The sequence below is a fragment of the Typopeltis vanoorti genome, chromosome 16 (assembly GCF_054136105.1).
Source record: "Typopeltis vanoorti isolate ZY-2024b chromosome 16, IOZ_Tvanoo_1.0, whole genome shotgun sequence".
Taxonomy (NCBI): Eukaryota; Metazoa; Arthropoda; class Arachnida; order Uropygi; family Thelyphonidae; genus Typopeltis; species Typopeltis vanoorti.
The window spans coordinates 116,413,005-116,437,622 of record NC_143564.1 but is presented as its reverse complement, the minus strand read 5'-3'; the positions used below and the strand labels follow the sequence as shown (position 1 = coordinate 116,437,622).

The 24,618-nt window shown below is 34.6% G+C and overlaps 1 protein-coding gene across 1 annotated transcript in view; it reads right to left on the bottom strand.

Annotated features, from left to right (window-relative positions):
* LOC150098280 (uncharacterized) overlaps positions 1 to 5,763 on the bottom strand; it is a 189,303-nt gene extending 183,540 nt beyond the window's left edge. Inside the window, exon 1 of the mRNA XM_090406296.1 lies at positions 5,575 to 5,763. Coding sequence (XP_090262422.1) covers positions 5,575 to 5,763 — 189 coding nt within the window. The remainder of the gene's footprint in view (positions 1 to 5,574) is intronic.
* Positions 5,764 to 24,618: the final 18,855 nt, after the last annotated feature.

Sequence of the window (24,618 nt, the reverse complement as noted above, 5' to 3'; positions counted from 1 at the left end):
ACAGTAATGGATAGAAGCGACACAACAAATCAATTTTCGTGTTCGCGTATAACTTACAAATGTGGTTCCATATGTCCTCCTTTCAGATTTTCTAAGAACTGCATTCTGTGAATGATATTTCCTACAGTGAAATGCAACAGACTTGCATGATTTGCCTCACATGCTGCGTTATTTTGTCTTTCAAGGTTGCTAAATCAGGGACGTCCGCGCGGTTAGCCTAGTGGTTATGCGCTTCGCAACCATATGCCTGGGGAAGGAGTGTCCTAGGTTCGATTCTCGTCGCCGACGTGAGGAGCTTAAGGATCTTTCTCAGTCACAGCCAAGTTAGCCGGTATTAGGCGTATAGAGTAGGGTTTTTTCCACCAGTTTATCTAGGGTTTTTCATCCCGCAAACAGACAAACCTCCCCGTGAACACATAGGATACAGTCATAGGATTTAGTACGCAAGGAAGGCAACGGGAAACCACCTTGCTCATAATCATTTCCTTAGATGGTGGCATATATAGCTAACCCCAGACAGCCGTACGGCTAAATACTATCAACCAAAATCAGGGACATGTCCTTCATACACCACGCGTTTCACATGGCCCCGCAACCACAAGTCACAGAAGTTGAGATCAGACGAACGAAGTATCCATGCTGTGGGAAATGCACAACTAGTCATTCTGTGTTCTGTGAAGTATGTTCCTAACATTCGCTGTACCGACAATCCAATGTGAGGTGGTGCTTCATCCTGCATGAATATGGTAGAGTCAAGGCATCTTCGCTGCTGCCGTTGCGAAACAAAAAAGTTGCGCAACATCTCTTGATACCTAATATCAGAGACAGCACAAGTCACTGGTCCTGTCGGGCGAAGTGCTTCGAAAAAGTACGGACCAATAATAAACGATGCAGTGAAACCACACCACACTGTGACTTTCGATGAGTGTAACGGGATCTGATGGATGAGAGTTATTAGCAGTCCAAATGAGGCAATTGTATGAGTTAAGACTACAGTTCAGATAAAAATGTGCCTTGTCACTCTACAAGATCTTCCACGGCCATGCATAATCCACCTGCATTCGAGCTAAGAACGTCAGGGAAAACTGCAGTTGAGTTTCCGCATCACCAGTGAAGCGAAGCTTGAGTATGGGAGATCTTGTAGGGGAAAACCTCAGCATTTGACGCAGGTCAAATGCTGAGGTTTTCCACATAGATATTTTCCACACAGGCGACTGTACATGCCATTATCTATATTTTCCACATAGATAATGACATGTACAGTCGCCTTTATATTGCGCGAGCACTGCTGGACTCTTGTACATTATTCATTCCGTATTTGACGACAGCAGTTGCAACTTCATTAGGAATAATTCATTTGTGACTTCGTCCTGGCATCACTGCTAAAGATCTGCTAATTTCAAATCGTAGAATAATTTTTCTAAGATTTGTTATTGTCATTGGATCTTTTCTACTATCCTTCAAACGCTAGAAATCTCGAAGCGGCATTAGCGTTACCGCGCTGTTGATAAGCTTGATTAATAACGCACATTCCGGTAAGGTGAGATCTATAGCACTTCAGTCTTATTAGAATGAAGCGAATCCGTTTCGGTCTTCATTATATCCACCAACTCGTCAGTAGAAACAGTGAGATTATGCAAATATCACGCGATTCAAGCGCCAATTGTGCGCTAGGCAGAATTTTTTACTTTGTTTTCTGCAAATTAAATCATCATGTCCCAGAGTGTACTTACACCAATTTTGGTTGAATTTCGTGCAAATACGTTTTTTGTTACAGGGCTCTGAACACCTCCTCTCAATTGTGTCCGCCCTATAGATTCAACGTTTTGTTCACTGGACAGTTATTATGACTGTAGACATGTATATTTTTTGAAGTCACTATTACGTTAAGCTACTTCAGATATCTTTATTGGTGTGATATCAATAAACATAATGCTAGTGTTGAGCTCATCTGAAGATGATACTTCATAAGTACAGTATGCATGCCTTTAAGGCTATATCCACAATATATCAGACATTTTTTTCTCTGTTTTTGTATGCCTCTTTTTTATGCATGAGCACATAAACACATACATGTGCTGATATGGAAAGGATGACGATACAAACGTGAATGTACACTGCACTAAGGGTATAGTATATTATAGTGATGTGCTATAATATATAGCATTGCCATCATTCCGTTGGCCGATGCATTAATGTTAGAGGGGTAATCATTAAGCTCACATATCTAATTTTTTCTTTCGTTGCAATATTTCAGCAATGCACGTCTTAGTTTTCCATAAGATGGAAGAATTTTCGTTACTCAATGAAAGCTTATTCATTCATGTTTGTTCAGGTCTAGAATGTAGTAACTTCGGATAGCTTTGCCGTAGCGATTATTGTATGTATACTCTGTAATTTATTGACCACCAGCTTATTTGATAACCATTCTTTGTTATTCTGTTGGAATCATATTATTTTTATATTGCAGTGTGATGGCACAAATGTTTCACTATTAGCATTTTTGTCTATCATTTCTTCTCTGTCACTGCATTTCAAAGAGGATAGAGGGAAGTTTTGAAATAAAATCTGGACTCTGCCAAGGAGATACTTTCTCATCAAACTTGTTCAATCCGGCATTGAAAAAAGTCATTACAGACCTAAATGACAATGGAAATGAATTGAAACAGCATCCTGTTGGCTTATGTCGATGGTATTGTTATCCATGGGGACTCTTGTGAGGATGTTATACATAATCCGTCTATATTAATCACGGCAGGTAAGCCTAAATAACTTGTTTAAAAAAAGTCTAAATATACGAGGTATAGCAGAAAAGTCATTTTTTTTAATCGCGACAATTGGCAGCACTGTCGAACCGACGATGGCACATTATATTAGAGTGATAACCGCTCTTTCCGTCAGTACCGGCGTAGGTAGGTAAGCGCCTGTCTAGATGTGTTTTTAGTAAGTGTATGGCTGGTGTGTTCATCACGAAAATGAAGAAGCGAAACAGCGATTCAACTTTGTGTTAAACGGAACGATAGTGCTACCAAAATGTTAGAAAAATTCAGCGGGCACATGGCAACTATTCTTTATTATGTGCTCAAGTGTTTAAATGGCACATGGTGTTTTTGGAGGAGAGAGAGAGAGTGCGGAACATGAGCAACGTGCAGGGAAGCCGTCGCAACAAGAATGAACAACAATCTCCTTGATCGACTGTCAATTAAATTTACTACAAAATCCTTGATCGTTTGCGAAAATGCGTCTTACGAGTGCGTCCAGAGATGGCAAATCATGCGTAATGACAATCCACCTTCTGATTCTACGCTGGCGATGCCTGAGTATTTTGCCAAAAAAATGCACTCCAGTGTTGGAACAGCCACCGTAATCGTCCGACTTGTCTACGTGTGACTTTTTCTTCTTTTCCCAAAGCGCAAGAACATGATGAAATGTACCAATTTTGAGACTGTAGAAAAAATCCTGAGTCGGATACGACGACAAAAGAGCTAATAGAAGAGGACTTCCAATCCTGTTAAACCGCATGGAAGGAACGTTGGAACCGGTGCGTTTCGGGGAGAGGGAGTTAATTTGAAGGCGACCACACTGATTTAGACGATTAACTGGATACACTATTTTATACGAATTTTTTTCTCATTACTTTTCTGGTATATCTTTCATATGCGTTTCAATTACCCATCAAGACCAATCATATCTTTGAGCAATTGAATGATTTTAGCTATCTAGGAGTCAGCATTAACAGCTACAATGATATGCGTCAAGGGACAGAGGAGAAAACTGAGAATACCAGTCATGGATATACATATTTGCGATTTTATAACTCCTGAAGTCTAAAATATTATCGAGAAAGGAAAAATTCAAAGGGAAACTCTATTTTAGCTATATACGATTGATATTAACTAATAGTTCTGAAACATGGTCAGTAACGAATGGATATAGTAGAAAACTTATCCATTTGAAAAATAAAGTAATAAGTAAAAAGTTTAGACCATCTTATATTCTTACATCAAATACTGCATAGTATTAACGAAGACATAATGAGGAACTACAAAAGTGTTTCAAAAACCCAATATACTATCAATTGTTTATAAGAAACAAGAGAACTGAGTGTTTTTGTCATGTTTGGAGAGAATAATACCAGTTAATCAAATAAGTATTTACAAATAAATTTGTCAAAAGAACACCACAGGAATACCCCTAACACGATGGAGGGTAATGACAGTCCTTCTCTTGTCAAATTTATTAGAGTGATTCCCGCTCTTTCCATCAGTACCGGTGTAGATAGCGTTTACACTACCTACACTGGTACTGACGTGGTTTGAATATTGTGTTTACCGTTTATTTGTATCTCTCGTTAGTCGTGATCTCCAAGAGTAGTTTTCCCATTTATTTACATAGCAGAAAACATCAGAGTTGCATTTTGCGGCTGGGTATATTCGCCAAGATTTACGACAGACCTATTACTTAAAATTTTAAATGAAGTAGGTGAAAGATTCACAGTCGCAATCAGCTGAACTGGGTAACCTATAGCTATACAAACTGTCTGAGATATTTTATTTTCTTCTCCTTGTTAGCAACCTCGTTCTCTATTTTGCATCAAACGGCCAGCAATTTCCTACTGACATTAATCAGCAAAGGAAACAGAAGTTTTCTGATTTCAGCTGAAATTGATTGATCAATGCGATTTGTAAAGAGTTTGAGATGAAAGAATCCTCCTGCACACTCTGTACACGTGTATATCCCCTTTCGTTTTGGTTCGACTGGGCTGAATTTTTGAGAATATTAGGCACTGTCAGAAACAGTAATCGTTCAAATTTAATCGAAATTCTTTTAAATATGCGACCTTCAGATATATCTGCGAAGGAAGAAATCGTTAGCTCCTTAGCCAAGAGTTAGCCAAATCAAAGTAAAACTTCATTTTACTTTGATTTGGCTAAAAATTTTGAAACTTTGGGCAGCATAAGAAACAGACATCTTTACATATGATGTGTGTAGAGGAGAAAATTATAAAGGAGGAGAAGAAGCAGAAAAACAATATGTGTTTAGATATTTTTCGAGGTGCTTTAATAATTTCATTAAATGTATTTCATGATTCATATTTAGCAAGATCTACCCTGTAGAAAAACTCCTTCAGGTAAAACAGGAGTACCATAATACATATCTCAAAACCCACAGCAAAAAAAAAAAGAAAATTGAGTCTTATGATTCTTGTAATAAGAATAGTCGGTGGTTTCTTACAGAACAATTCACTCCTGTGACTCTCGATGGATGCTCTGATTTATGATTATTTCGCAAGTAGTTGAGCGCTGTGGATTATTTTGTGGAATGCTTTCAGTTTAGCCTACACGAGAACCACTGACTCAACATGTATAATCGAAGACAGTATTGGGTATTCTTATCCACAATTTAACCAAGGATAATGATCATTTCAGAATTTCAACTTTTTTTAACTATTCATTTCCAGTCAATTTACACAAGAGTGTAAAGTGGGTATTTGCAAAGCGAATAAATATTATATGAATAGATAAATTTAGGAGACAAAAGCATTATTAAACAAAGGCTACTCAGCTTACTTACATTGAGGTATATCCCACGCGATTCATATTTTTGTCCTGGAGGACGGTCAGTAGGTAAATAGCGGTAGAATTCGATATTGTTTTTATACCACTTTATAGAATAAAGTTCATCATTCTCCAAGTCAAAAGTACAGTTTAACCAGACAGGATCTCCGCGCATCACAGATACTGGGACAGCCAAATTAGTCATACGCAGACAGAAAACAGCTAGGAAATGAAATATTAGATAACATTAAGAATTATTTTCATAAACCCAGTTATATAATACATGATAAATTTTATTCATTTTTAAAGAATCATGCACTAATCAAAGTGAAACACACACACACACACATATATATATATATCGTATTTCTCAAGCTTAATATGCATAACAGGGTAGAGTTTAAAAAATTACTCGCTGTTAATGAAAAATATTTCAAATTTCTTATGTCATTCATGATTCGCCCAGCAGCAATATTTGCTACAAGCAACATCGGAATGCAGCTTCAGTGTACAAAAGTATCCAACGAAAGTCATCCCCCACAGTTTCTAAATGAAATATGTTTGGGGTCTGTATGTGTGAATAGTATATTTCATAATTAGTGCAATATCAGAAAAAAAATTGAAGAATAAGTTAATTTTAAAAAGTCAAACGGGCATATAAGCCATTTCCTGTTACGGAGAGAGACTGAGAAAAAGAGAAACTGGTGCTATCTAATATGGGTCACAAGTAATGGCGGAGTATTTATTTTTATTTATTTATTTATTTTATTTCATTTTATTTTATTTTGCAAATCCCTATACCAAATTTTAGGGAATTCTACCAAATGATGAAAGATAAGACTCGACTCAAGGAAAGGCAAAATATCCATAAGACGTTATGCAAGTGTAAACCATCCCTAAAAAATAGAATATGAGTAGAAGTAGTTTTTCGCTTCTCGGAAATTTAGAGCAAAAACGACATCAAAGATATGAGAGGCGCTGCAGTCATTTGAAGCTCTAAGTTTCTGTTAAATAAAGTGAGATGTCCTAAGTATACAGATGTTTCACTGTTTTTGTTTTTCTTATTCTATATTCCAACGTAACGGAAATTGGATGGAAGATGAAAGTTTTCATCAGGATAGATATAAGCAGCAAGTTTTAGGCCAAAATTATAGTATTAGTGGTGGCTCCAAGTTTTATCCCCGCGGACTTAAGAAAGTAGGAATTTAATCAAGAGGAAGAAGCAAAGAAGAGAAATTCCCTTCTGAATTTGGAAAATCGAAAATGGGGGTTCTACAGAGGAAAGTTGAACTAGACCAGGGATGATTAGTAGCCTAAAGCGAGGAGGAAAATTAAAACTTTGAAACCGCGAACTGTTTCTCAGAAGGGCTATTGGACTATGGATAAAATGTATTAACTTTTCTATCTACCTTTTAATTTTCAGTGTGTTTCTTTTCCATCCATTAATTTTTAGTAATCCAACCACTCCAACCAGTTTTTACGATTTTTTTTTTTAAAATAATCATTTTTATACTTTACATTTTGGAGTAGAAAAAAATTTGTAAGAAACTGTTCATCAGTTTCTTAACGTTAAATATTATGAAGATGATTTTATTTTAATAATAAATGAAATATTATATATATATATATATATATATATATATATATATATATATATATATATATATATATATATATATATATTGTATTTTTATATTTAAACTTAAATTTAAATTTTTTTTAAAATATGAAAGAATGATCATTAACTCGGTTATCATACATATTTTTATGAAGAATCGAATGACTAGAACCGCGAATTAAGTAAAAAGGTTTTAATATAAATACACGACTAGTTTCGGCCTGTAACAGCCTTCATCAGGTGACATTATAAAAGAAAGAAAAAAGAAAAAACACTAAACACCGAAGGTTAAAAGACTATGAACAACATAGAGAGTCTCTATGCATAATTAGTATGAAAACTGTAGTTGTATTTAAAGCTGTTCTTTCGTTTGTTGCATTGTTGGGAGAGTGCGTGCTTGCGGCATCACGTGAACGCCAGTACATGAATGACTATCTGGGAGGTTGTAGCTCAAGTTATTATTTAGATGAACAGGATTGAAGATTATTTCTCTAGATTCCACAATTTTTCTTTCTAGTTCATCATTGCAACGGAAGATGTTAGTAGAATTTTCCCAGCAGACATTAGTTTTCATCATTAGGATTAGCCGAGAAAAGTATATGACTTGATAATGCACTGGCTCGCTGTCTCTTGTAAGTAATGTTCCTCATGTGTTCTTCCAGTAGGAAAAGTATGGCGTATATATGGTGTTCCTAAAATACATAAAGAGAACACTCCATTACGCCCAATTGTAGAAGGTATAAATTCTCCGACGTACACTCTTTCAAAATATCTTGCCAAATACCAAAAACGTTTTTCAGGCAAGTCACCATCCTTGATCACGAATACTACATAATTTGTTACATACATCAAGGATATTACAGTTAATGAAGATGACATCATGGCTAGCTTGGACATAACGTCTTTTTTCACTAATGTCCCAACAGATGAAGTCCTAACATTATCCAAGGACAAGTTATTCAAAAAAATGTTAGCCTTGCTTACACATTGCATCAGGTCCGGTTACTTCAAATTTCAAGATAATATATACAAACAAAATCATGGACTGGCTAAGGGTAATCCTTTATTCCCTGTACTCGCAAATATTTACTTAGAGGATTTTGAAACCAAGTCTATCTCTTCCTTTATTTTAACACCTAAAGTTTGGAAACGCTATGTAGATGATGTCTTCATTATTTGGAGCCATGGACATGAATCCCTTATGGTTTTCCTCGAACATCTCAATAGCCGACATCAAAGTATTAAGTTTACTGCCGAGCTTGAAAAGGATAATTCCTTGCCTTTTCTTGATGTCAAACTGACTCGCTCTTCTGGTAAACTCAAAATATCGATATATAGAAAGCCCGCGCATACCAACAGATATCTGCACAGTCAGTCCCATCATTTCCCTCCTCATAAGCTTGGAATAATTTCCACCTTGGGACATAAAGCTCGTTCTCTTCTTGATACCCAAATGAACTTCTTACAGAAATAAACCATCTGAAAACTTCTTTCGAAGTTAATGGATATTCCAAGAGAATCATTGAAAAATTCCTTCTTAATCCTCCTAGACATCACTCAGAAGAAACAAATAGATTCAAAGGCAATATATCTATTCCTTACATAAGTACTGTTTCACATAAATTAGCATAAGTTCTAAGAAAATACAATATCAGAACCTTGTTCACTCCGCTTCCGAAGATCCGTTCCTTAATAAGCAACCCAAAACCTTGTCATCATCAACTCAAATACTCTGGTGTATATAAAATATTGTGTGATTGTGATATTCCTTATTTTGGTCAGACAGACAAATCTGTTGAATTGCGTATGGAAGAACACATGAGGGACATTACTTACAAGAGACAGCGAGCCAGTGCATTATCTAGTTATATCCTTTTCTCGGCTAATCCTAATGATGAAAATCAAAGTCACGAAGTCTGCTGGGAAAAATCTACTAATATCTCCCGTTGCAACGATGACCTAGAGAGAAAAATCGTGGAATCTAGAGAAATAATCTTCAATCCTGTTCATCGAAATAATAACTTGAGCTACAACCTCCCAGATAGTCATTCAGCTGTAATCATGTACTGGCGTTCACGTGATGCTGCAAACACGCACTCTCCCAGCAATGCAATAAACGAAAGAACAGCTTTATATATATATATATATATATATATATATATATATATATATATATATATATATATATATATATATATATATATAAAGCATGTTACACATATGAGGAATCCAGTACTCTTCTGCGTACCAGTAGGAGATACTACGTACTACAGGAGAATATTGTGGTAAATGTTTGTTCGAACCAGTTACACATATATTAGCAAAATGAAGACATGAAGTACACCAAAGAGATGTGACAAAATCATAAAAACTCACTTAAACCTCTGTAGAATGTATGGAATGGAATAAAGTAACAAAGGAATGGAAACGCAAGTTAGAAATTCCCATGAGGTGAGAACGAAAGGAAATATTATAACAGAATACAGAGTGAACTGAGGATTCGCCCATATCGAAAAGTTCTTTCCTGCCCTTTCTTCCCCATTCAAAAAAAAAAAAATATATAAAAAAATAGCGGAAACTCATTCTGTTAGCAATAAAATGCAAATTCTTTCACAGAACACGCACATTCCTTTTACAAAAATAATTATCATTGAATATGAGCAACTAACTATTAATTTAATTTGTATAGCGCTGTTCTGTTTCTGGTTTAATTTCAGAGCTTGCATTCCCTTTTTTCCTTAACAATAATCACTGTTCTTTAGCCCAGAAATTATTATGATTTAAACGTTTTATAAATCGATTGAGAAACTGTGAAGAATACAATGTAAAACACGTTCTTATATAAAAATGGTGAAAATATTTCAAATCGATAAAGATAAACTTAATTATACGTGCAATCGCAGAATGCTCTGAAAAGTTGTGTAGTGTCGATTTTCTGAGATATAATTACTCTCTTGCACATCTGTCCTATTCGTGTGTGTAAGTATTCTTATATATTTCCCATCCTCTTTTGCTATATTAACCAATGACCTGCTCAGAGACGAAGAAACTACGCATTAAAGTAGTTTCCAAGGCACCAATGTCGGAAGGGCATAAATTCCAGGATATTTCACCAATTATCGAAATTGTGACGCTAAAAAAAAATAAACGGCAAGTTGTTACAAATTTGCTAAGACCCGCCAAAAATCTAGTGACGCTTCGAGTTCTCTTGCTATATTAATCAGTGGCCTCGAACAACTTTTTAAGAACTTGTTAAATGCCAGGAGCACCTCGGTCATGTAGTTGATAGTGACAACGCGTTTCACTTTGAAATATAATTTGAAATCAATTATTTCTAAGTCTAGGATTCTAGGAACGTGGTTTTCAAGTTAATTTATGTGAACCGGTCTCATATTGGAATAACGTTTTATTTTTAAAGAGAACAAATCGAAGAGATAACACATGTATTGAGACACTTAACAAACTTTTGAAATAGGAATAACTATTCCTATTATTATCAAACTTAATTTATAATACGCAAGCTACGGGTCAGAACAGGCCTGTGAGATAGTAAAATAAAATGTGGGATTAAACAGATCTTATTGTATATAGAGAAAACTAATCTACTTTTTGACAATCACTATGAACGTGAAAACTTATAGAACACAGTAGTGCTCTTAGCGTGAGAAGCGTTAAATAATCCATGAAGTTTACCTTTTCAGCTTACTTAAGCTTCCAGTAAGCAGGGTGGTAATATAAGGAAACTCCCACTCAAGGAAACTACTCATTGATCTACTTGAATAGGAATTATGAATATTTATAAGAAGAGATTTTTTGAATGCATATTTTATAATCGAGTTCTTCAATCAAATGTTTCCAGCTTTTTACTTCTGTGCAGTTGTTTTTAAGGGTTATTATTATTACTTTTTTTAAAAAAAAATTCATTATTAATATTATAGTTCCTCCTATATATTTCATGTCTATTTGAACGGTCTCAGAACATCTAATGCAGTTTCGAAACTGCATTAGATGTTTGGAAGTTATCTGCAACATCTAATGCAGCCTTCAGCCGATTGCATTTGAATCCTTTAGTTTCAAATGCACCAAATAATAAAGGTGAACTTTGGATGATTATTATGTCCCATTCTGGCTCTGTCAGTAATGGATTAAACAATGAACTGTGAAATTAATTTGAATCTTCATGAAGTCGATTATTTTGGGCTAAAACTTTCCTTTAATCCCTATATCAATATTTAGCGATTTACAAGCCAACAAAGACCGATTAATTGAATACTGCTTGGATCTACCTTGAAACACAGAGTAGTAGAGCGTCACGATGCGAATAACCTTGAGTGTGTTGTATGTATGTTCGACAATGTTCGAGGGAATATTGTGTCTGGATGGGTTATGTGTTCTCTCCAATACAGATGGAGAGAATTTTGACTGCAATTTAATAGGCAAACTCATTTGTTTTTACGATACTTTTCATGAACACATTCACAGCTGGACATATTACGCAATCTGTCCATGAAAGGTGTTCCTTAATAAGGTATAGTAACGGATAGTAATTAATAGTTAGTAAACTAAAGAGAAATCTACTCTGTCATGATGAAAGATAAATAACCAAAACTTTATTAAAATGAACAAATTATTATTGATTTATGCAGCGTTGAGTTGAAACTGAACTAATGAAGTCAAGAGATTAGGTGCATAGAGTTAAAATAAGGTTTATATACCATATGTACGAGTCAAGAATACAAAATAGATCATTTAAAGAAAGTTTTTTTTTTTTTTTTTTTTTGAAGCACATTTCTTTTAGAAGTACGTGTTCCTCACACATACAAAGCTTCTGCGAACGGGAAGGGATAAGCATAACGATCTTCTATCAAATTCAGCCTTCTGGGAGAAATGCATGATAGCATAAGTGCATTCAGTCATTCGACCGTGCTTGAAGAAAACTATTCTAGCCTACGCTTTATGATGCTGAGTGACGTGCACAACCTCTCGTCCTCTATGCATATGTTTACATTATTTATGCTTTTTTTTCTGTCTAAACCTGTCACTCTCTCTCTCTCTCTCTCTCTGTGTGTGTGTGTGTGTGTGTGTGTGTGTGTGTGTGTGTGTGTGTGTGTGTGTGTGTGTGTGTGTGTGTGTGTGTGTGTGTGTGTGTGTGAGTGAGAGAGAGAGAGAAAGTTATTTTTGACCATGTTAAACCAACCTCCATATCTCCACTGGATCACAAATTTACTTGTTTATTTCAATTTCGCTCTTAATATTATTTTTGTCTCTGTGTAATAAATATGGATTAAGAAATAAGAAATCTGTGCCGCGTTGCAGTTACATATTATTATTATTATTATTACATATATTATTATTATTATTATTATTATTATTATTATTATAAGAGGGCGCTGTGCAGGCATACGAACGGTCGCACGGTGATATCGCTGCTCCAGTTTTTTATAGTTTTAAAGTGGTTCCAACTCCTGTTTTAAGTTGAAAGTGCTCCGAAGTAACCCTACTTATCACGCCGAAGACAGTGATATAAAATTCAACGAGATCGGCTAAGAAGAAACCAAACTTTGAAGTGTTGAAAAAGGGAACAGAGAGGACCGTGGTCAACAACCAGCGAAGAACAAAGGACATCGCCATCTTTATAATCACGCGTCACTGCCTAAGGGAAGAAAGGTGAGTCATGAAGTGTATCAAATGCCTGGAGGAGTTATCGTCCAACGGAAATAATATAACTTGTACGAAATGCAGTAGGATTCTACACTTAAAATGCGCCGGCTTTTCAGAAACAACCGGGCAACATAAATATGAACCCGATGTAACACGTGAGGAATGGAAGTGTGTAATCTGCATGAGGAACAAAGAAACGCACGTAAGGCAGCCACCTACGATGCAGCCGATTATACCGGAGGCAAAATCAGATGACAAACTGAACAGACAAAAAAACGCAGGTGAGTCCTATAATTTAAACTCTTTAAGTATACTAATAGAAAACGGTCTAGTGACTATAAAAGCCACCTTAGTAGATCTTGTGCAAGAACTCTTTAAGAAACAGAACGAACAAATAACAAAAAAATCTAGCGAATATGAAGATTTGGTAACACATAATAATAATTTAGCAGTTATAGAAGTGTTGCAAACGGTAAAAGACATTAAAATGAACATTAACGCACTAAAAGACAGGCAACACAATTTGATGAAAGAGACATCCGAACTCCGTCAAGAACTTCATTCTCTAAAACTACAATACGAACGTTTAAATCAGCAAAAACATAAAAAAGATCTTGTCATAAACGGTCTTCCTGAAACTGCACCTACAGAAAACCTCAGACGTAGTTTTAAAATTAGGCCAGTAATTGGTATCCCCCTACAGTTTAACGACATTCAGACCGTAAATCGGATTCCTAGGAAGAGCAAAAACCAAGGCTTCCCAAGACCTGCACCAGTCATAATTCGTCTTAAGAGCAAGTCCACAAGAGACAATCTCATAAAAGCCAGCAGGCAGAAAAAAACCAGTTGCCAAGGACTTGAACACACAGCAAGACAATACACCAATCTTCCTATACGAATATTTAACACCATTCAACCAGAATCTGTTGTACCAAACAAGAAAAGCAAAAATGGAAAAAAATTACCAATTTTTGTGGACCAGAGATGCCAAGATATTCATAAGGAAGTCACAAACTTCAAAGCCGATACAAATTAAAAGCACAGAAGACATAGAAAGGCTGCCACTGTGAAGAAAAAAGCTTCCTAAATAGTTCAAAAAGAAGTCCACAATAAAAAAAAAGAACGTGAACCATCAAGACAGATGCAATAACACAGGATATACCGGCAATTTCACTTTGATCCGACCTTTCAGATCATTCATTTGACCTCCCAAAGATCTGCCTACTTCCAACACAGCAACCAAATCAATAACAAATATATGTATATATAACCAGTATCACCCTCAGATAAGCTAATTACAAAGCTTCGAGGGTGCAGTTGAGTTACATCCCAGTAGCAGTATTTATCTAACATTATTCACTTAATATTCTGTAATGAATTCTAGTAGTAAACAGAAAATGTGATAGTAATACTTCAGTTATATATTTAAGTTTAAAATTATATATTTAATTTACAATTTAAATTTAAAAAAATTATTATTATGTAAACTACAACATAAGTAATATTGTTTAACTTGTGAGTCATTAATAATAAACACGATTACTATGATTATTATTAATGGTAATAATACACAATTTTTACTCTTGTGTCAATGAAAAATTCTGCAAATGATAATGATATTAAGAGTAATTACAATTCCTACTGAACCATTTTGCAAGAAAAAGATGCATTGTTGCCTAAATATTAGTATATTCATGTATATTATTTGAGAGATAATAAACCAAAAAAAAAAATATTACTGTTATTATTATTATTATCATTCAAGGTCTTTGACTCTTTGAAGAAATGGTCAGAAAACATTTCCACCAACATCACTATCATACACACAAACATAAGAAGTATAAAAAACACTGGCTTACATTGATAACACAGCTCAATTATACCATGATAAACATAGATGCGCTAATACTGACCAAAGTTGCAATAAACGACACAGAAATGTACGCATACAACATAAACCATTATCAAACCTACAACTTATGTAGACCAAACAAAAGAGGAGGTGGAATTTTGGCATTTATCAAATAAAAATACAATGTAACAGAAAAACAAACTCACTTCGAACATGCGGAAACACTAACTTTGGAACTCACAAATAGCCACAATAGTATCAAATACACAATAAACACAATATACAGACCCCCAGATAATAATCCCCTCAGTTTTCTTCACGAGTTAGAAACATGACTAAGCGGCATCGAACCCCGTACAACACACAGGCTCATCCTAATAGGAGACATTAACATAAATACTCTTGATCACCCTTCTTCAACCACTAACACATATCTTGATATACTACGTCAGTACAACATCAACCCTACCATTAATTTCCCAACAAGAGAAGAAATACTCAATAACTCACTAACATAATCATGCGTTGATCATATCAACATATGGGCTCCCATCCAAACATATACATCATCAATAATTAACGTAAAAATTGCCGATCACTACTTTGTCTCAACTTCGTCTTATTACGTTTCCTACCTCCCCTCCCACCACCACAAAAGGCGACAAAACTCGATCATACTAAAGAGCGTTGTCGATAACCAAGTAAAAAATACAGGCTGGAATTCCCTACTTAAAATAAACGATCCTGTAACATTATACGAGAATTTTCAACTAAAGTTCACAGAAATATACAAAAAAGCAACAAAACCTACACAAACGAGGCGACAAACAGACAACAATACATGGATAAATGACGACATACTAAATACCATATCAACATATGGGCTCCCATCCAAACATATACATCATCAATAATTAACGTAAAAATTGCCGATCACTACTTTGTCTCAACTTCGTCTTATTACGTTTCCTACCTCCCCTCCCACCACCACAAAAGGCGACAAAACTCGATCATACTAAAGAGCGTTGTCGATAACCAAGTAAAAAATACAGGCTGGAATTCCCTACTTAAAATAAACGATCCTGTAACATTATACGAGAATTTTCAACTAAAGTTCACAGAAATATACAAAAAAGCAACAAAACCTACACAAACGAGGCGACAAACAGACAACAATACATGGATAAATGACGACATACTAAATACCATTACTGTAAACGAAAATCTATGGAAAAAACTTAAAAAGTCACCCAGTAACACACATTTACAAACCTTATACAAAAACACAAGAAATAAACTAAAAACAAAAATTCGTAGGGCAAAAAGACGCTACTACTTCCAAAAATTCATGGAATATAACGACAACATTAAGCAAACATGGGCTACACTCAACGAATTAGTAACCCGAAAAAAGAAAACTTCAGCACAAGATTTTATTGCAAAAAGCTTCAGGACACAAAAAGGTCAGGACAATCCAAAAGGAACTATCAGACTAATTCAACCAGGCTTTCACAAACAACATCACACAACTCAAAAATGACGAACTACCAACGATCAACAAAAAACTACCGACACAAAGTCAACAACAAACGATGTATTTTCCACCCGTAAGAAAACAGGAACTGAAAAAAGCAATCCTACAACTAAAACCAAAGACCACTCCAGGAATAGACAAAATAAGACTCGCAGACCTTATAACATACTTCGAACAAATAAATCCAATACTTTTGAAACTCGTGAACATAATATTCGACACAGGCATTATTCCACAACACTAAAAACTGCAGTAATTACGCTAATATACAAACATGGCAAAAGAAACGATACTCAGAACTACAGACCAATAGCTACACTACCAGTCATCTCAAAAATTCTAGATAAAATAACACACACACCAGACTACAGAACTATTTACAGAAGTACAACATCATCTCACAAAAGCAATACGGCTTTCAGAAAACATTACTTTATTAGAAGACATCGCCGACACAATAAACAAAGCTCTCGACAAAAACAAGTACGCCGTCCTTATACTGCTGTACCTAACCAAAGCATTTGATACACTTGAACATGACATGCTACTCACCAAACTATACCCAATAGGTATAGGTGATAAGAGGAACACTGCATACGTGGTTCAAGAACTATCTCTCAAACAGAACAGAAGTAACAAAAATAGGTACATGTCACAGTCGGAGTATACAAGTAAAACACGGTGTACCTCAAGGTGCCATATTATCACCCACTCTATTCAATATATACATTAACGATGTTCATAACATATCCATAAGAAGTCAAATATTTCAATACGCTCATGACACTGCACTACTAGCAATCCACACAGACATTAACACAGCTCTTTGCAAAGCACAACAAGACCTAAACGAAATCACAACATACTTCCACCAAAACGCAATTCTAATCAACGGCACCAAAACACAGATATTGATAATACACAACCCAAGAATCATACGCCCCGCATCACTATCGATACATTGTCACACATACCGCTGCATTAACAACAAAAATACCTGCCAATGTTCCGAAATCAAACCTGTAACGCACGCAAAATACCTTGGTCTCTACATAGATTCCCACCTTAAATGGACAAAACATATAGAATACCTACACACCAAACTCCGGATCATCGCAGCAAAACTCTTTCAAGTTAAAGACATTATTCCACCCAAACATAAGAAAAACTCCTATATCACGGTATCTGCGAATCCCTACTCAGATACGGAATAACAGTCTATGCAAATACATCAAACAGCCACCTAACAAAATTAGTAACATTACACAGGAAATCGTGTCAACAGTGATCTGAACACCTTACACGCAACAACCAATATCCGACACGCAGATGGCGATACACAGGATTCTGATCATTAAAACCTGAAACACTACATGACATTAACAAGGAATTACTTCAACATCACCTATCGAAACAACAGAAACACATATCGTATAACACGACCTACAACAACTCTCTACATCCACACACCCTTCAACAACTCATACGGTTCTTTTGTGAGATCATATCAGATACCCACGCCACTCAACAACCTACCAAGAATGTTAAAACACGTAGATCACTACAGAACATTAAAAAACGAACTCTGGAAAATATACCAACAAAGTTAAGAAACCATTAACACTAATATACACATCACAAATCACTAGCATCCAATGCCTACATCCCATACATAAACAGTAGCAACAACACAAATAATGAAGGCTAAATCCCACTCTCTTCATAAAAGCTAACCCAAGCTTCGAAGTAGGTGGGATTAACTTGCCTCACTTATCTACAAGTAATCCTTATAAGCAAATGCAGAAATTTGTATGTATAATCACTCTTTCTCAAACTTTAAAAAAATTTTTTTAAAAATAATAAAAATAAAAAATTATACAAAAATTCTGTATAATCTTCATTGTTAATATTAGAAGAACATGTGTTGTAAATACATAATATAAAGGCAAAAAAGTATTATTAAAAATTTTAATTGAAATCCAGTGTAGGAATTGCAGCAGTTAGTGCTGAACTCTGTAAAATTATAAGGTGCAATGTCACACAAGATGTTTATTGTATGTATAAATATTTTAGAAATCATCTACGACTACGCAGCGTCCAACTCCACTCTAGCAAAGAATGTCAGTCGACTTTCTAAGTCTTGTGGACGCAACTGGGTTATATTGAATGTCAGGGTTATATTGGATGGGTAGAAATGCAGAATGTTCCTTAGAATTTTCCAGACAGTTGTGTAAGGCACAGTCATGTGATACAGCAGATGCACTTCAGGAACCAACGCTGTTATTCATGGCCTGATTCACAACGGCAGTAACAACTTCATTCACTTGTTGCGAACTGATTGGTTTGCGACCTATGCCAGGTCTAACTCACAACAATCCCGTTTCTTTAAAAGGATTAATCATTCGTCATAGAGTATATCGAAGTAGCGGACCTCGTCGGCATTTGTTCAGTCGAGGAAATTCGCGAAATGCATCACAACAGCATTGCAATTGTTTAGGTAGTACAGCTTCACGAGCAAAGCACATATGGGCAAGGTTAGCGCCATCACTGTGGAAAAATTCAGTGTCCTCTCCTGACAACTGCCGAGTTGCGTGTTATGCAAATTCCATGCATTTGGTGTTTACAATGCCCCTGGTGGTAAATTTTGGAACTACTTTTATATTTTTTCTCAGATATCGTTTCCGAATTTCTATATATGTACACACACACATACACATATTATTCTCTTAAATATATTGTCAATATTTTTGTGTACTATTTATGCTGTATAATTGTTGCATTTCTTGTAACCCGGATGAGCTCATGCTCTTGGGTTATAGGATGACATTGGGTTACAGTTTATCATTTTGAAAGAAAATTTAAATGAATGAGGTGTAATGTAATAATGCAATGATATGTAATGATAATTCAATAAATGAAATGAAATAGTAAAAAAAAAATACTACTGGCATATATTTTCTATTATAAGTGAATGAAATGGGAGAGCACAAGCGCGATGTGATAGCAATTCATATTTTTCAGTTGAAGTCATAGATGTTTTTGAATCTTCTTTGGAAAAGTTACAACGACTGTAGTTGAGATAGAAAATCGGTTATGTGGCAAGTTGTCGAGCAGAGTGCGTATTAGGTGTGGTGTCACAACAGTACCTTCTAAGTTGATATAATACAGCGCATTGCTGTCGAAAGTTGTTGTAGTGGCGTTATGCTGAATGTATTTCTGTTGCTACTACAATAATTCTTGATATAATCGTTTAATGTTTAATATGATTCTACGATTCATTAGAGTTTGAATTTATGCATAGCTAGTAAAGACTTGGTCATTGATCCAGTTTTGCAGTGCACCCTGTAAATGGTTCATTTCTGCAATGTTACTAACTTCGAGGAGTGACTGGTTTTAGTGCTAGCATAGACTGCTATGCGGGATATTATCACCGTTTCGTAAGAGTAATATCACAATAGTTCGTTATCTTAATGTTGATTATTGGGATCATATCTTTTACTGGGAATATGATAGCACTTTCGACACTCTCTAAACATTTAGAGTATATTACGGAACAGTTTTTTTTTTATTTTCATTAAATGACAGATATTATAATTGTTGTGTCAACATATAACAATCACATGATATATGTTATTGTCACAGAGTGCGCGATTTCTCGGATTTTACTAATTATTTCAATTTCACTTTTAATGTTATTATGACTGGGGTATTGCGGAAATATATTATTAGTTCAATTAGGCTTTATCTTTCTATGGTGATGATGACAATATTGATGCCTGTGTGATCGTAACTGGTGCTGTGTGTCCTCTACAGATTAATGCATATTTTGTTCGATGTGGAGAGGTAGAGAAATTGCAGATATCGTTAACGTATATGCTAAAAACGGTGGACGATAATACTTTGCCTTCAGAAAATCCATGTTGCGTTTTTAACATGCTGTGGTGTATGCCTATTTTCGTTAACTCTGCTCTGTCTCAACAGGTAATTCCAGAAATGTAGCTTTTCTTAAATTCCAATGGAACAAAAAAGCCTGGATAGAGTTATCTTACTGTACTTGAATAGTGGAATATATTCGCCAACATCCATAAATTAACTAAAAAGTGATGGCGGGTATTTTTTATTTAATTTATTGTAATGTTATGAAAATTTCAGAGCAGGTATATGAAAAATGAAGCATTATGACGTTTTCGTGTTTATAGTATTCCAAATATTGCTTTTCTCAAAATATTATTCTTCTCACAGGAACTACTAAGTGATGTGCAATTTCTTTTTTTCCTAGACTGTCATACTGACTAACATTTATCGATGATGACCCCATAAATATCACATTTTGGAATAAATATTGGTGGTGCAAGTATTTTAAACATATACAGATTATGCAAGGAATGTTCTGAATGACTTAGACCTTCAGACGGGTGATGTTGACTAATTTTAGTATAACCAGGAATCGTTTGATCGAGTTCCTGCCTTCGGACTGCACAGTCAGTACTGAAGCATATCGTGACCGCGATTATACCATCCAAAAGAAGTCATGCTTTGCTAAAGAGCTACTGACATAGCGTCGAATACAATACAAGTTCCCACAGTATACTTCATGGTGCTGGAAATTTTTAATACAGATCAGAAAGAAATAAAAATAAACATGGGAAGTATGTAAGAAAAATGGAATAGGAGAACGAAATGAAAGAGAAAATATGATGTTTTTACTTATGATGAGAAACCATTTTAATGAAACGAATATAATATGTTTTATCATCTCATGTAAGAATATTTAAAGATGTTTCAGTGCCAGTCAATTATCTTCCTATGCCTATTATAATAGAGTAGTTAGAGAAAAATATAGATAGATGATAGAATCAGTAGGCATAAAGCAAACCAAATAAAGATAAATGATACTTCAGCAGTCAGAAACATAGCCAATAACAAAACAAATACTTCACAGAATGAAAACAAAATTGAACCTAAAATTGATAAAACTTTGCTAAACATCACGCTAAAAAATACAGGGGAACATATTTCTTGCCAATTTTAAATGGGCAGGACATATTGTACGTATGAAAACTGATTGATAGACAAATTACATTATTTCATTATGGGTGAAATCATCGGTGGCACCCATATAATGAAAGGCAAATGTCTAAGTGACTAGAAAGAACACAGAAGGAGACTGTTTATAACAGGAAGCTTTCAACAGAGAAGGACAGAGACAAATTTGACTAGTAACTAAAAATAGTTATTAAAAGGCTCAGAATAAAAAGGTGAAAAGAAGAAGAAACGTGACACCGTAAAAGCTTACTGTTGCTCCCTTTCACTCACACACACACACGTGCGGGCGATCACCACTGATTTATTTAGCATTATCTCGATAGCTGAGGGCTGCAATGTGCGTCTTTCATTGCTCTCCTTATGCATCCATGTGCTGATAATGCCATTTGGTGCGATGTTCGAGCATTAAAAATATCACAACATACTGACAGATTGTATTACATATGTTTACGTTAAGTAACAAAATATTAAAACATATTGTGAGTTTTTCTTTCTTTTGGATATTCGGAAGTGTTCATAACACGGTAGCATGCCCAGTAAAATGTTGGCAAAGATTTGTGACTTACTGTTGAACATAAGAGAAATATCCATCCTTCTAATAGCGGCACTATATTCTTAATAACAGATTTGGGTGGTGGGAAGAAAGTAAAAAATAAATAAATAAATAAATAAAGTTTGAAAAAGTGCTGTAAAATCATCACCTTAATGGACTGAATTTTTTTTGAATTTCGAAGTGGCCAGCGAGATGGAACTATAAGCCAAACCGAAACGAACGAAAGTAATATCATCCTAATGGAGGAATTTAAATATGCACGCTGTCACTATAAATCATGGCATTGTCGTTCTGAAAGCTAAACTAGGGCAGAACTATTACTCAAGTGTTTCGCACTGCAAGTCATATCCAAGAAACCTAAATACGTCCTATTGAAGTCTGGAGAGTGACGTTAAATCAATACTAGTTATTTACATCCAGAAAACCACACGAATTTTATTTTCGATCATTGATTTCTGTAGAAATGTGTGCACAGTACAATAGTGCCATGTTTAATGTTATAACCATTTTACACTTATTTAAGTAGAAAATGCAGAAATAAATATAGACGAGAAATTAACACTAAAACGAATATTACCTAGCATAAAACTATAGTTTCCAGCAATTAAACTATTATTAATTATAATCTCTTATTCATTTGAGTTTAACAGAAGAGTAAAACAGACGACAATATAAACTCTTAACACGTACGTTATCGTTATACTTTCCAAAATATCGTCAAACTTTCTAAACTATATGATACTTTTTTGTGTGGTTGTGTACTGAGCGTATTATTCTTGGAAGAAAAAAAATATAAGCATATGCGATCGAAACTTACCTTAAATTCTGAGTAACTCCTGCCAATTTTTGAAAATTAAAATTTTAGGAGAATCTTCTGTTCTTTACGCTTGTGCATATTTTAGCGATATTATAATTTGGTGAAACCTTTCAGTTTGCAGAATAAATATTCCAAACTAATTATATTAATTAATTATTTTTTGAGTCTGTGAAAAGTAAAATCATCGAATGAAAAATAAATCTTGAATTCGAAATGTGCAGTTTATGAAATTCTTGGATAGAATTTGATTATTAGTAGTTTTTTCCGTTAATTGGAAGTGGGAATCTGCCTCAGTCTTCTGCTATTCACTTCTACGCCGGCAACAAACGGTAACACGTAAACCATCTAATAATTAACTACTTCTTTCAGTTCAACTGTTTAGCCATGAAGGCGCCTTATCAAATTGTACCATGAACTACCGAACTCATTCATTTCATCTCTGTAGAAGGGAATCGAAAACTAGTGTTTTAAGCAGATGACGAAATTAATAAATTCAGAAGTCAGCGAAACAGAATATCGCACTGCTACGCGACAAATGATATTAAGAGTTTCGATGATTCTACAAGAATATACGAATTTGCAGTATGGCTGCTGAAACGAAATAATTGCTATTTGCGATGAATATGGAAATTATTATGATTTGTGGAAGGAAATAAGTCAACACACTACTATTTGAATAGCGGTGTGTTGACTTTTGTGTAGGTTTAATTTGAAATGGAGATTTTCCAATCTCACTAAGCTGTATGGCTAATAAATCCAGTAATTTAGAATTTACTAATTAATTGTTCGAAAGATGGGTTCTTTGACTCTTTAGAGGTTTCATAATAATAATAATAATAATAATAATAATAATAATAATAATATCTTAACATAGAAACACTTGGATATTCTTAAAGGGAAAGATAATAATCATTTTATGATACTTACTAATTTAATTCGTAAACAACTTCTAGTACAAAACTTATGGAGCCGAAATCGTATAGAAATAATGCATAATTAAAACTAAGATCATGAAATGCATGTAGAGATAAAATTATATAAATTAGGACCATGGAATAACAAGAATACGAACATAATCCAAAAAATTACGAAACAAATGTGGGTATAGCAATGTAGAAGACTAATATCGAAAAAGGCGCAGTATTCATTTCAAAGAAATATTAGTAATAGTACGCTAGCAACTTCGGCAACACATCATCAGATCATAAAAGAAAAAAATACAGAAAGGCTAGTTAACTCGACAGATAGCTGGATAATTAGTTTTTGTCTATCGATGCAGCCACTGTATTAGAAGAACTAAAATCAACTCTTTCAATTTAGCGTAATTTTTGGACAGCTCTGTCCCTTAAAAATATTCCAGACTATCAATTTTTACCTAATTACACGTGTGCAAATATACTGTAATTATTTAACAATGTGTTTGAATCAATAACAACTTAAAGTGCTGAAGGGCTTTCTTAATTTTATAAGGAATTGGCTTATTACAAGAATGTTCACAAGGATCTGAAAAATATCACTGCTCATTAAAACCGAAAGAGCATTTCAAAAGGTAAAAATTGCAAAATATCCCAAGAATTTAACATTAGAGACAGTAATTAGACTTTTTATCGTGCCATCCATTCCTCAATAATTGTAATTAAATTTCACTAAAACTTGCCATCGACTCGAAAGGGATAATGCGTTTAATAATTCGAATTTCTGCATTGACCCTGTTACTGTTAATATGAATATAAAACAAACTTAGCGCCTATTTAAGAGTAGACAAAGTGAGAATTAATCGTTACTGTATACAGTGGACAATTTATCCCATTCGCGTTTTTCATTATTATTGTTCTGATTTCTTTGGCATATCTATACTAAGAATTTTTTCTTTCACAAGTCACTTCACATTAAAAACAAAATGGAAAATCAATCCACTGTAAAGCATGAATTTTAATTTGGTTCAGAATTTAATTTCAAACATTAATTTAGTAACACCC